The sequence below is a fragment of the Gymnoscopelus braueri genome, assembly GCF_963280865.1.
Source record: "Gymnoscopelus braueri genome assembly, chromosome: 20".
NCBI lineage: Eukaryota > Metazoa > Chordata > Actinopteri > Myctophiformes > Myctophidae > Gymnoscopelus > Gymnoscopelus braueri.
This window is the reverse complement of record NC_137622.1, coordinates 15,058,948-15,070,333: the sequence shown is the minus strand read 5'-3', so window position 1 is coordinate 15,070,333 and position 11,386 is coordinate 15,058,948. Positions and strand designations below refer to the sequence as shown.

At 42.4% G+C, this 11,386-nt stretch overlaps 1 protein-coding gene across 3 annotated transcripts; it reads right to left on the bottom strand.

Annotated features, from left to right (window-relative positions):
• Positions 1–1,561: 1,561 nt before the first annotated feature.
• LOC308076452 (protein FAM53C-like) lies at positions 1,562–11,203 on the bottom strand. Of its 3 annotated transcripts, none has more exons than XM_080416740.1 (5): positions 11,135–11,203; positions 6,341–6,571; positions 6,042–6,102; positions 4,686–5,536; positions 1,562–3,736 (listed from the first exon to the last, which is right to left on the bottom strand). In XM_080416740.1, exons 2-5 carry the CDS (start codon positions 6,422–6,424, stop codon positions 3,488–3,490), a joined length of 1,245 nt encoding a protein of 414 aa, XP_080272866.1. In that variant the 5' UTR covers positions 6,425–6,571; positions 11,135–11,203; the 3' UTR covers positions 1,562–3,487. The 3 variants fall into 3 exon arrangements, with proteins under 3 accessions (XP_080272866.1, XP_080272867.1, XP_080272868.1); XM_080416741.1 differs by having other exon boundaries at positions 11,080–11,164; XM_080416742.1 differs by lacking the exon at positions 11,135–11,203 and adding an exon at positions 6,866–7,020.
• Between the last annotated feature and the right edge of the window lie 183 nt (positions 11,204–11,386).

Here is an 11,386-nt window from a genome sequence, read left to right as displayed (position 1 = left end):
AGTCAACATTGAATTAATTGTGTTGCCACAATAACACTGAATTAACTGTACTGGAGCATTGTATTTAAGGGATATTTTACTTTCAAATAAAATACATTTTTTTTTAAATTATGAAAAAGGGGAAAATCACAGCCCCCTCACGCATTAGGACATTCTCATGCGTGAGGGGTCATGATTTTTCCATTACTTTTTTCATTATTTTAAATATATTTTTGAAAGTTTATTTTATTTGAAAGTGAAATATCCCTTTTAGTTAAAAGTGGTTAAAACACTGTACACAAGCAAAGTTCGCAAGATAAAGAAACTGAAAGGTTCAATATCCCTAAACCTTAAAAAAAATACATCTGTTGCAATAATTCAGTCAGAACAGGTAACGAATGAAGGAGCTACAGAAAACAAGAGAACATACCCTTCAATACTGAATTTCCCTGTGGGATTAAAGTGTGTGTGTCCACTGTGTGTATATGTATGTGTGTGTGTGTGTGTGTGTGTGTGTGTGTGTGTGTGTGTGTGTGTGTGTGTGTGTGTGTGTGTGTGTGTGTGTGTGTGTGTGTGTGTGTGTGTGTGTGTGTATGTATGTATGTATGTATGTGTGTGTGTGTGTGTGTGTGTGTGTATATATATATATATATATATATGTGAGACCACTTGAAATGTAATGAATGGCACTTCTGCATAAAATGTAGTGTTGGTTAACAAAACATCAACTGATGCACAAACTTGGACACATCATCAATGTTGTTACAGACACCCTACTCCAGGCGACCCCACCTACGCCGATCAGACCCCGGCCTGTGTCCAAGTGGCATGCTACTGCCCCACTATCTCTTGGGGGTAGTTAGAGACTACCAATTAGGGGTTAGGGTTAGCCTGGCACTAGCCAGACCGACTACGCAGATCCATGCATGCTACAACTACAGCCCGCTACAGCTACTGCCTGTATCCACGCCATCAGTCCGGCCGATGCCAGGCCGAATAACTCATGAAGGTTAGTTGGGATGTTGCAGCTGGTGTCGACAGTAGGAGGCTCTAGGCACTGTTGGTTGCCTCCGGGCCTGGCTCCTCCTTCGTATAACCAGAAGTCAAATTTTCTGTGCGTTGCGTCGTCGTTGCTGCTGGGCACAAACATATCACTCTGTCTAGATGGATTAAACCCTCTCTGCAAGTTTCACCGCAGCCTGTAGCTTTTGGCTCTTCCTCACTGAAGAAGTGTTTTGGGCCGTCCTGGACGGCCGGTTGGACAATATAATCACGTTCTCAGTAGCCTAAAGCTTCCTCAATTTCATAATTCAGCCACATGTTTCATATATATATATACTGAAATTATGTTCATAATCAGACTTTAAAGATGCAATTTAAAACAATCAATAACTACATTTAAGTTTATCAGAATTGTTTTGAATGAACCCGAGCCATTATATTCAACTTAAATGCCTAAGTCAAACACTAGATGTCACCAATCAATTATCACTAATAGTAGCAAAGTTTATCCCTAATGTTCCAACAAAAAGTACCCGATTTAAATAAGAGACAAAAGACATTTTTGAAAACAGAACAAAAAAACATTCTCTATTAAACTTTATTTTATTACACAAATTGTGTAAGAACTTCTCCATCTGAAAACACATTAAAAATCATTTCCGAAAGGCCACCAATCCTCTGCAAGTCTGCATCACTACTGGCTTTTTTTTCTCTCTCTCTCTTTCTTTTTTTTTAATCACACATACACTCACACGCAACATGTGTAACCACTGTACAGTACATTATTACATTGTGCCCTATTGGAGCCAACTGCAGCATTGATTTAGTTAATCAATTGTCCATTATAGTGCATGTGTGACCCGTTCATTAGCGTCTGAATCATAGCAAATGATTCCTTGGAAGGAAAAATTGTCTGGCTGAGAAAGATGAACACTAAAACATCAGGAACCCATTGTACTTCAAGCTTAAGGCATGATCAAGTTAATATATCATCCAAAATATTATATAACTAGTCTTTGACAATAGATGCATCGATGTTCAAGCAACAAAAGGTCTCCCACACCAAAGAAAATATGAACAAGGGGGTTGCAATAGTTTTTTGCTTTTGCTACAAGAAAAGCATGTTTTTAAGCCAGATTTGACCAACACCATTGTACGACTGATTATAAATGAAGCATTACTGATGTTGGGGTGTTCCACAGGGTCAAACTGGGTGTGTAGAAGCTCCGCTATGGTAACATGGAGGGGCTTTTCAGGAACTGCTATGACATTCTGGAATGTATCCTGTCCACGGGGGCGTCTTGACAAGCAATCTAATTTACAATCATTGAAAAGTGCCATATAATGTACCCTTGGAATAGTGTTCTCCTGCTTTCAATGACATAATGAGAGCATTTACATGCCGATTCATATTCTGATATTTCAGTTTTGTTAAGGGTGTATGTATATGTAAAGGTGCATTTGGAAAAGTTGAATGTGAGAATTTGCAATGGAAAAGAAAAAGCTGACACACTGACACCGACCAGAGAGTGATACATTAGAATGTTCTGAGGCGGATTGGATGGACTGGAAGGGGAGGGGGGCACGTTTCACTCACAACTGAATAAAGAATGTTTTTTTTGCAAGGCAGGTGTGCTGAGGGCGAGGCCTTGTGGCTCATGAGGTGCACCCGAGTGAGACATTAGGTGAACGGGGTCAGCCCTGTACCCTCAGCTTCATGTTCACTCAGCTTAGGTTTGGCGTTAAGGTAACACAGCCAAGCTAAAGTGAAAATAGCCACGCTACAAGTTCACATTGCCTTGTGAGCTTGTAGATTGGCTATTTTCAGAGCACTACACAGTTGTATGACAAATTCAAAATCAGGCTTTACATGTCAATCCAAACCAACGTTTGTCATGTGGAATGTTGATTTTCCCCAAATACCCCACCCTATTTTCCAAATTCACCGTAACATATACAGACACCACAACTTGGATAAGCTCATTTCCAAACAGAAAAACGCAAGATATGCCAATATTAGCTGGGATTCATGTATATACTGTACCTGCCTTATTACATTTTTGCTTACTGGAAGGTTTTCTATGGCAATATTTACAATATTCAGAGAGTGGTGTGTGTGTGTGTGTGTGTGTGTGTGTGTGTGTGTGTGTACTCTGATATCCAGATGCATAATAATAAATGGCTTATCCTGAACAAGTCTTTTTAACTGCAATATTGATTATTAGCCAGAATACGGTGTGCATGTGAACGCACTTATTTACTCGTGCAGATTTACCAACGAAGTGTCCGATGGAAGACACTATGACATCATTCTTGTGAAATGTTGGAGTAAAGAAATAACAATATCGGCATCGTCTTGTTTTTTGGGGGATTATGAAGGGCCCTGATGCATGCCTATAGAGGGGCAACAGGTTCCCAAGGGTTCTGCCAGAAGTCTGTGCGTAGCCTACATGTGGATAACATGGTGAGAAATGCAGTTGATCACACAAGCAGCACCAAGGAGCCATCAATTCTCCTCTATAAGGTTCAAGTCCAGTTCTGTGCAGTCTCTCTCAAAAACTATCTTTTGTCCATCTATTGTACTCCCCTTTCTTTTATCTTCCTCCTCTTCTTCCTCCTCACTTTCACTTAATGGTATGATACTGGTCCGTCCCAGGAACTCCGCAGGGGAGAAGGCTGATCGCCGCTCCCCCTGGGCGGACTCCAGCATCATGCAGCCACCTGCTCCGCAGCCCAGGGCTTCACCACTACCAATCTGCAAAGCACAGAGAAGTTACATGGAACCATACTGAATGTCATTTAAATCAACACACACTGTGGGCCATCATGTGAAGGACCAGTCACATGGTAAACACATGTCAATGTGTAGACTGTTTTACCATGGAAATCAGAACACGCAAAGCTTTTACGGTTCATGTGTAGCTGTTCTGAAACTGTATTATAGCCTGGCCTTTTTCTTTTATGTTTCAACACAGTAGAACAAGAAGATCCACACAACCCTTTCCTACGTCATAAACAAAAACAAGGCTGAGGACAGAGGAGGAAAGGTGATGACATCATTAAACAAACCAGGAAGTTACCATGAATGGCAGTGACATTCTTTTAATAGGGTTAGAAAGCAGCATTCAGGGGAAATATTCAATGGGCATAGCAGACTCCAGTGGCCAGATGCACAGGAATGCAGGGGCCAGCCCAAAAACACACAGTGGGTCAGGGAAGTGGGGTGAAAGTGCCAGTACTAACATCACACCACAGAACCCAATGCAGGCCAGACTGGTCTGATGGAAACAGGAATGTGAGCGCAATGCTGCTTCATACAGTATGGTGGGGTAGGGGGGTTGTGGTTGGGGTCAGGGAACCAGAGGCCCACTTCTGCTCACTAATGATCCCAACATAAACACACTGGACTGTGGAGACAGAAGCAGGGAGCTAAGGGCCTTGGTGGTGGTGAGGGGGGGGGCAGTCTCCAGTTGCTTTTCACGGCAAAGCAGATTACCAGAAAGCAACCAAATACACTGGTAACATGTTTATAATTCATTATAATTTGTTTGAAATATTTCAAATAATAAATATAAAACTTGGGGGTAAAAATGTGTGGCGGTACCAAGTTAGCCTACTGGCAGCGTGCACAAGAAAAATCAGTCTAGACCAAATAAGACAAATTAAATAATAAGCACCCCTATTGGTTGCAGCATCATGCTCACCTGAGTCATCTTGCTGAAGTCAAGGCCAGGCCGGGGGCAGGGTAGAATATCTGGGTCATGGCGTCTCTTCAGGCGAGGCTTACGCATGTCACAGGGTTGAGAGTGGCATCGTGGGAGGAGCGGGCGCAGTGCGCGTCTGGAGGAAGACGGGGTGCTGCAGGCTGAGGTGGGAGAAGGGGAGGGGGCCAGGGGCTCTGTGGCACAACAGCCGGGGATCAGAGCAGAAGCTGGGGAGGGCTGCGGAGGCAGGGGGAGCAGAGACGCCTCCTGGATGTGCACGGGGGAGAGGGAGAAGCGCCTGCGCAGCAGCGAGCGAGATGAGGCCAGAGGAGCCGGGGAGGAGGAGCAGGAGGAGGGGGCTGGGAAGAAGGTGGAGCAGGCCCCCCTCAGCGTGTCACAGGGGTCCCAGGGAAAGCTCCAGGGTAGCGGGGAGTCAGACGACAGTGCCAGGCTAAAGAATGTGGGGCTGGAGGACGAGTGCACGGACGAGGACGTAAGAGAGGAGCTGGGGCCTCGGAGGGAGCCAGAGCAGGCCCCGGACCCCAAACAAGCCACTCCTCCACTTTGACTGCGGCGTTTAACAGGGGTCCACACCTTAGAGGCACAGGGGCGCCAGGTGGAACGGCAGCGAGATAGATCCTCCGGAACAGACAAGGAGCGGCAGTGGCGTTTGGGAGGTGGGGGTGGGGAGCTCTGGGAGGCCAGGTCAGTGACTGAGGTGCTGGGAATTTGAGGTTGGCAGAGACAATCTCCAACCGGGACAGGGGGCCCTAGGGGGTCGAGAGGGGACAGGCCAGAGGAGGAATCCAGGAGATGGGCCCTGGATGATGGGTACAATGCCAAACTGCTCTCTGGGAATGCCAGAAGATAGATTCAAAGACTTTTATTTGTCACATGTTCATACTGTACATGTTTATGCAGCAGAATGTTGGTGTGGCATACTCCGCCAGACTATGCTAATGATGTCCAACAAATATAGTATTAAATCACTGTGCCAATATAACTAGCTAATAAAATATATGTTATAATACAAGTAATGTACTACTAGTAGTAATAAGCTCAATAAGCTAGCTTACACATTAGACATTGGTGTAGTCAACGACCATAGACTAGGAAATAATATATAATTGCCCCTCCCCTATGTTGAGATAGGATATACAGTATATGTTGAAACCATTGAAAATATACAGAGAAGAATAAATAGATAATAAATCTATAGGATATACATATATAGGTCACAACCAAAAAATAAAATGTACAGAATATGGATAATAAATTAGCAACCTAAGATCTACAGCAGTCAGTATGATGTTTTATCACAGGCTATCGGCACTATGCCCGCTACAATGAACTTACCTGGAGTCAATCCATAGGCACTCCAGGAGATAGTAGGGCTGGATCCCACTGCAGGCAAAGACTGAAATGACAAAAGAATGACAGGGGTGTGAATCTGGGAACCTATGGATAACTGTGTAACAACAACATTAACCCTGGCCTCCATATTTTGGGCAAAGAATATAATAAAAATCTTCAACATAAAAAAAACCCCTGCATAACAGATCTACAAACTTGTAAGCCATTTCTAAGCTTGTAGATGGGCTAATTTTACATTGCTTAAGTGGTTTAAAAGTTAGGTCATTTGAAGTTCTACTCACCACATTCACATTGAAGGAGAAGGCCTTGTGACTGTGCTCCTCTAAACTCTGCTTCCGGAGCTGCTCTGTGATAAGAGTCACCATCCTGGACCCCGGGGAAAGATGAAGGTGAGGAGGAGGAAAGGTACAGGGGTCTGTCAGAATCCTGGCGAGGTTTGTGGTGTCCCCTCCACACCTCAACCAGCCAGACTGACTCGCTCTCTCACAACGCCACGGTCATCTTCACTTCTCCTGGTAAAGGACAGGAAAGGGAGGAGAAATTAGCTCCAAGTATGAAAAGGAAACTTGCTAAACCTACAGTATTGCTCTGGCTGTCTTTCAAAGGAGCTACTTTTAGACAGGCTAGTGACGAGGTAGGAAAGATGTAAATGCATAAATAATAATGCCATTTGTGATTTTGGCGATACTTACAAAAGGAAATTAAATACACTCGCAAACGATGTAGAGATTTCATGACAAATGTCAAAATATTTATTTGGCATTTATTATGCAGGGAGAGATAATGTGGAATTCTGTAAGCCTTACATGTGGTTTGCCGACAACAACTGATCTTCCCAGATTGCTGATCTCCATGCTAACGATGTGCTGTAACTGTAAGCTTGAAGGTCAGGTCTTGTCGGCAAGCGACACTTGTGCAATAGAGTATAAATGAAACTTACAAATGTTGCAATATAAAAAAAAGGCACAGAGTCATGTGCTGCCTTTTACTTGCACATGAGGCACTCTTGATAGGTTCCACTTTCACAAAAGGCAGAAAGCATACAGGTGGCTCAAGGCCCAAGGACAAAGAAACACTCCACATTCCATAGCATACATTCGATGAAAATTATGACCATTGCCATCCGATAAAGAAGGGCCATCTCAGATTTTAGGTACGAAGAAGTGTGTCACACAGGAAAAGCTTTGGGGAATGCCACAGCAATGAAAGCCAAGTGGGTCCAATTTACAAGACGTGATAGGAGCCTGGTGCTCGTTGAGGACAGAGGAGAATGGAAGGGGGAAGGAGACTAAAAGGAAGAGGGGGAGGATGGGGGAAGTGTGTGAAAAAAATGAAGGGGGAGTGGGGCTGAAAGCATGCCATAGCTGCTTTGCGAGGGAGACAAAAGAGGGGAGAAAAGTGGACAACAGGGCTCCAATGGTCACAAAAATGGCCAAGGCGAAGAGAACGCACAGGGACACAGAACAGCAGACCCCAAGACGTGCATCAATACAAACTAAGACAACAACCGCAACAGGCCCACGGTGCCAGTTTCTGAATTTCATTTCTCAACAGACTTTTTTTTAATGGAAATGCGTCACCACCAGTTGACTTCTATACAAGATCTAATAGTAGTAAGTGAAAGTAAGACACACCCTAGGAAACAAACTTACAACTGGCCCAGATACAACATCCTGACAATTCATTTCAACCTTTGCACTGCTCTAAAGGTAACTCCGCACCAAACAGACTCGTCCAGACTATTGCAGACTACTCCAGACTGCAACAGACTGGTATTCGGTTGGCAAAAGTTGGCATTTAAGTCTGTCAGCCGACTGGCCATTCATGTGCTAATTTGACTTTTAGCCTGCCAGCGTTGCCAGGTCTGCTTATTATAAGCGACTTTGGGCTTGTTTCCCTGCAAAGCCACTTAGGGATGTTCCCAGCGTTTTTTCTTCACTGACGTGCAGTGGTGTAAGTAACTAGTACATTTACTCAAGTACTGTACTTAAGTACAATTTTGAGGTACTTTTACTTTACTGGAGTATTTCCAATTGTCTATACTTGTACTCCACAACAATTATTTGAAATGTTTAGTTACTAGTTACTTTGCAGATATAAATCATTATGAAACATACATTAACCACTTTAGCCCTATTTTATACCTATAAGCTATTTGAAAATAGCAGATCTACAAGCTCACAACGTGTTGCGATGCACGCGTTCTGAGCTTGTAGATCTGCTATTTTCAAACATTTTTGTACTTTTACTTTTGGTACTTTAAGTACATTTTTATACCAATACTTTAGTACTTTTACTCAAGTAAATGTTGAATTCTGGACTTTTACTTGTAACAGACTCAGAGTACATCTATTGCATTCAAGCCTGGAATTTCGTCATTTTAGGGGCAAGGCCACTTGGCCTTTGGTGCCAGGGCAGGAAGGCCATCCAAAAAAATAATAATGATTTTTAAGTCCAAAAATGATTTTTAAGTCCACGGAAATAATGCATTTAACTTGAAGGTTAAGGATCATTGTATTTTAATATATTATAAGAATAGTATAACTATCTGTGAAATATAACCCATTTATTTCACAAAATAATGTGTTGGCAAATGACCAATATTTAGTTATATAGGTCTCAATATGTCACATTCAGCCCTGGACTTCACTGACTGAAGTAGGGGTCACATTAATCACATTAGATTCACAGAATGTATTTTACCCACAAGTTATTTTCATTCAAATGAAATGTGAATGAACTTGCACTAATAATGACTTTAGTTGATTTTTCACTCTTTAAAATATAGTATTTCTTAATTATTAATAATTACAGCTTGTAGATTGGCTATTTTCACGATTTTAAATTGTTTTTAAATAATAATAAAAAAGGAACATACAAGATTTCCACCCGACAGCCATAATATAATAGCCAATATATGGTTCTGTATCAGTATATGAGTCCGTTTTTGCGGATTTCATTCTAATTGGCTACTATGCCTGCATATGAATTTCATGAGCCTGGGTAGGTCACCCTGGCTTGGAGATATGCAGCCCTGTAGCGCACACTCCGCCAGTGGTGTAAAGTAACTAAGTACATTTACTCAAGTACTGTACTTAAGTACACTTTTGAGGATTTTTTACTTTACTGGAGTATTTCTAATTTTCAGTACTTTTACTTCTACTCCATACATCTCTGAGGAAAATATTCTACTTTTACTCCACTACAATTATTTGAAAACTTTAGTTATTAGTTACTTTGCAGATATAAATTATTACATTATAAAACATACAGTAACCACTTTAGCTCTATTTTATACCTAGGCTATTTGAAAATAGCCGATCTACAAGCTCACAACGCGTCGCGAAGCGACGCGTTGTGAGCTTGTAGATCTGCTATTTTCAAACATTTGAGTACTTTTACTTTTGGTACTTTAAGTACATTTTGATACCAATACTTTTGTACTTTCACTCAAGTACATTTTTAATTCGGGACTTTTACTTGTAACGGAGTACTTCTACATTGCAGTATTGATACTTTTACTTAAGTAAAACATTTGAGTACTTTTTCCACCACTGCGCTCCACACAGCAGCAGCAGGTGAAAGCAATTCACTTAAACGAGGGTTGTGTTGCGCACCAAAACTGCGCAAAACTAGGTCAAATCAATCAATCTCTCTCTCTCTTTCTGGGAGCAACAACGAGAAACAGTGAATGTAGGTTTTCATAGACATGGTCGCTTGTTTCTCTCACATAATCTGGCAACACCGACAGCCCTTTGTTGTCACTGCCACTGCTCTGCCAGTCGGCTAAAAAGCTGAACATGTTCGGTCGGCTCTGGGTCGGCCGAAAAGGTCCCGACGGACCCCTAACCGACTGGCCGACGGACCCCTAACCGACTGGCCGACGCTTCCCGAAGCCAAATCGGCCCAAAGTCGGGCCGATTTGGATTGGTCTGGAGCCAGCTTAAGGGAAATTGACTACACCTTTGACACTGAAAAGTAACACTGAAAGTAAAACTATAAGGGGTGTCCATATGGTGAAATTAAATGACAAAGCTGAGAGACTATTCATTCCTATGCTTTAGGCGTGAGGGTATTTATTTCCCTCAAAACTTTCTGTACAGAGTCAGATGAGGCCCTCTGGGGCTGGGCCTTTTCCATGTGGCAACCATGTTGCTAGAGTATTAGTGTTACAAGTAGCCTACCACATGAGATTCCACTTGCCTAGCTTTGTCATCACCAGTACAGAGCCTTTTCCTAAACACCATCATAGAGCAGTGGACTTTCAAAGACCACAAAAAAAATATCATCAATAACTAAGCTAACAAATGTGTCATCCATTCCAAACCAGCCAAAAGATCTTTGCACATCTGTCAGTCAGCCAGGTGATTTCATTCAACCCTTGTACAATGTGCAGCTTAGCTCATGAACATTGGGTTTGAAACATTGACCTGATCTGACTAGGTAAAAAGGAAGTTAAATGCCAAACTATCATTAACGTGACAATCAAGTCAAATGAACCCTATTACTCATTAAAACCAGTGTAATAATTCTAATTGCTTGCTGAAACAGATTGGCTGACTGCTAAACGATTGAGGTTTGCAAACAATAAGTTATAAAGCTAAAGCTAAAACAGAACACTGCAGGTTGTCTTCATCATCAGATAAACTAGCTGGTTAACATAGCTGTCATCGCTTTTAAAAAAAAAGAAGCAATTAGCCTATATATTAAATAGCCTGATCCTGAAATCTGCACCAACATTCGGTTTCAAGTGCAGACTAATATAACTAGACGCTGACATAAAGCAACATAACATCTGGACATCATGATGCAGCCTGTGGGAACTGAACTGACCCTCTATACGTTCACAAGCAGCTATGGTGGAGAAGCTAATCAGCTAGCTATAGCCTGCCAACATAAGGCCTGTTTACTGCTCATCACCGTGTTGTCATGCTACGTACGTTGTAGTAAGAACTCGTAAATCTACAATATACACACGAGCGGGTCATATTATGTTAAGGTATCATTCATATCACGCTACCGTTATGGAGTTTATGTTAGCCACTAAGCTAACACACGGCTAGCTGATGCATTACCTGGCCCTCCCGTGTCTCCTTAGCAACCGCAAAGCTGCACGCGCACAGGAGACACAGCGGCCTCGCGCGCTATTTATAGCTTTTGGACGAAACCACTGTTGCCATGTCCGCTTATTATAAGCGACTTTGGCCTTGTTTTTCTGTGAAGTTGCTTGTAAATATTGGTTAGTTGCGGGTTGTGGTTTTTTGGGGGCTTGTTTCAAAAGTGCTTGTTTGGGCTTGTTTCTAAAGTGTAGTTGCTTGTCGTTTGGG

Bases quoted from the DNA above. Each gene is read 5' to 3' on its own strand.
- LOC308076452 (XM_080416740.1), bottom strand. From the start codon at position 6,424: ATGGTGACTCTTATCACAGAGCAGCTCCGGAAGCAGAGTTTAGAGGAG. The intron at 6,103-6,340 runs GTGAGTAGAACT...TTGTCATTTCAG, and splicing joins TCTCCTTCAATGTGAATGTG to TCTTTGCCTGCAGTGGGATC. The intron at 3,737-4,685 runs GTGAGCATGATG...TGTGCTTTGCAG, and splicing joins ACTTCAGCAAGATGACTCAG to ATTGGTAGTGGTGAAGCCCT.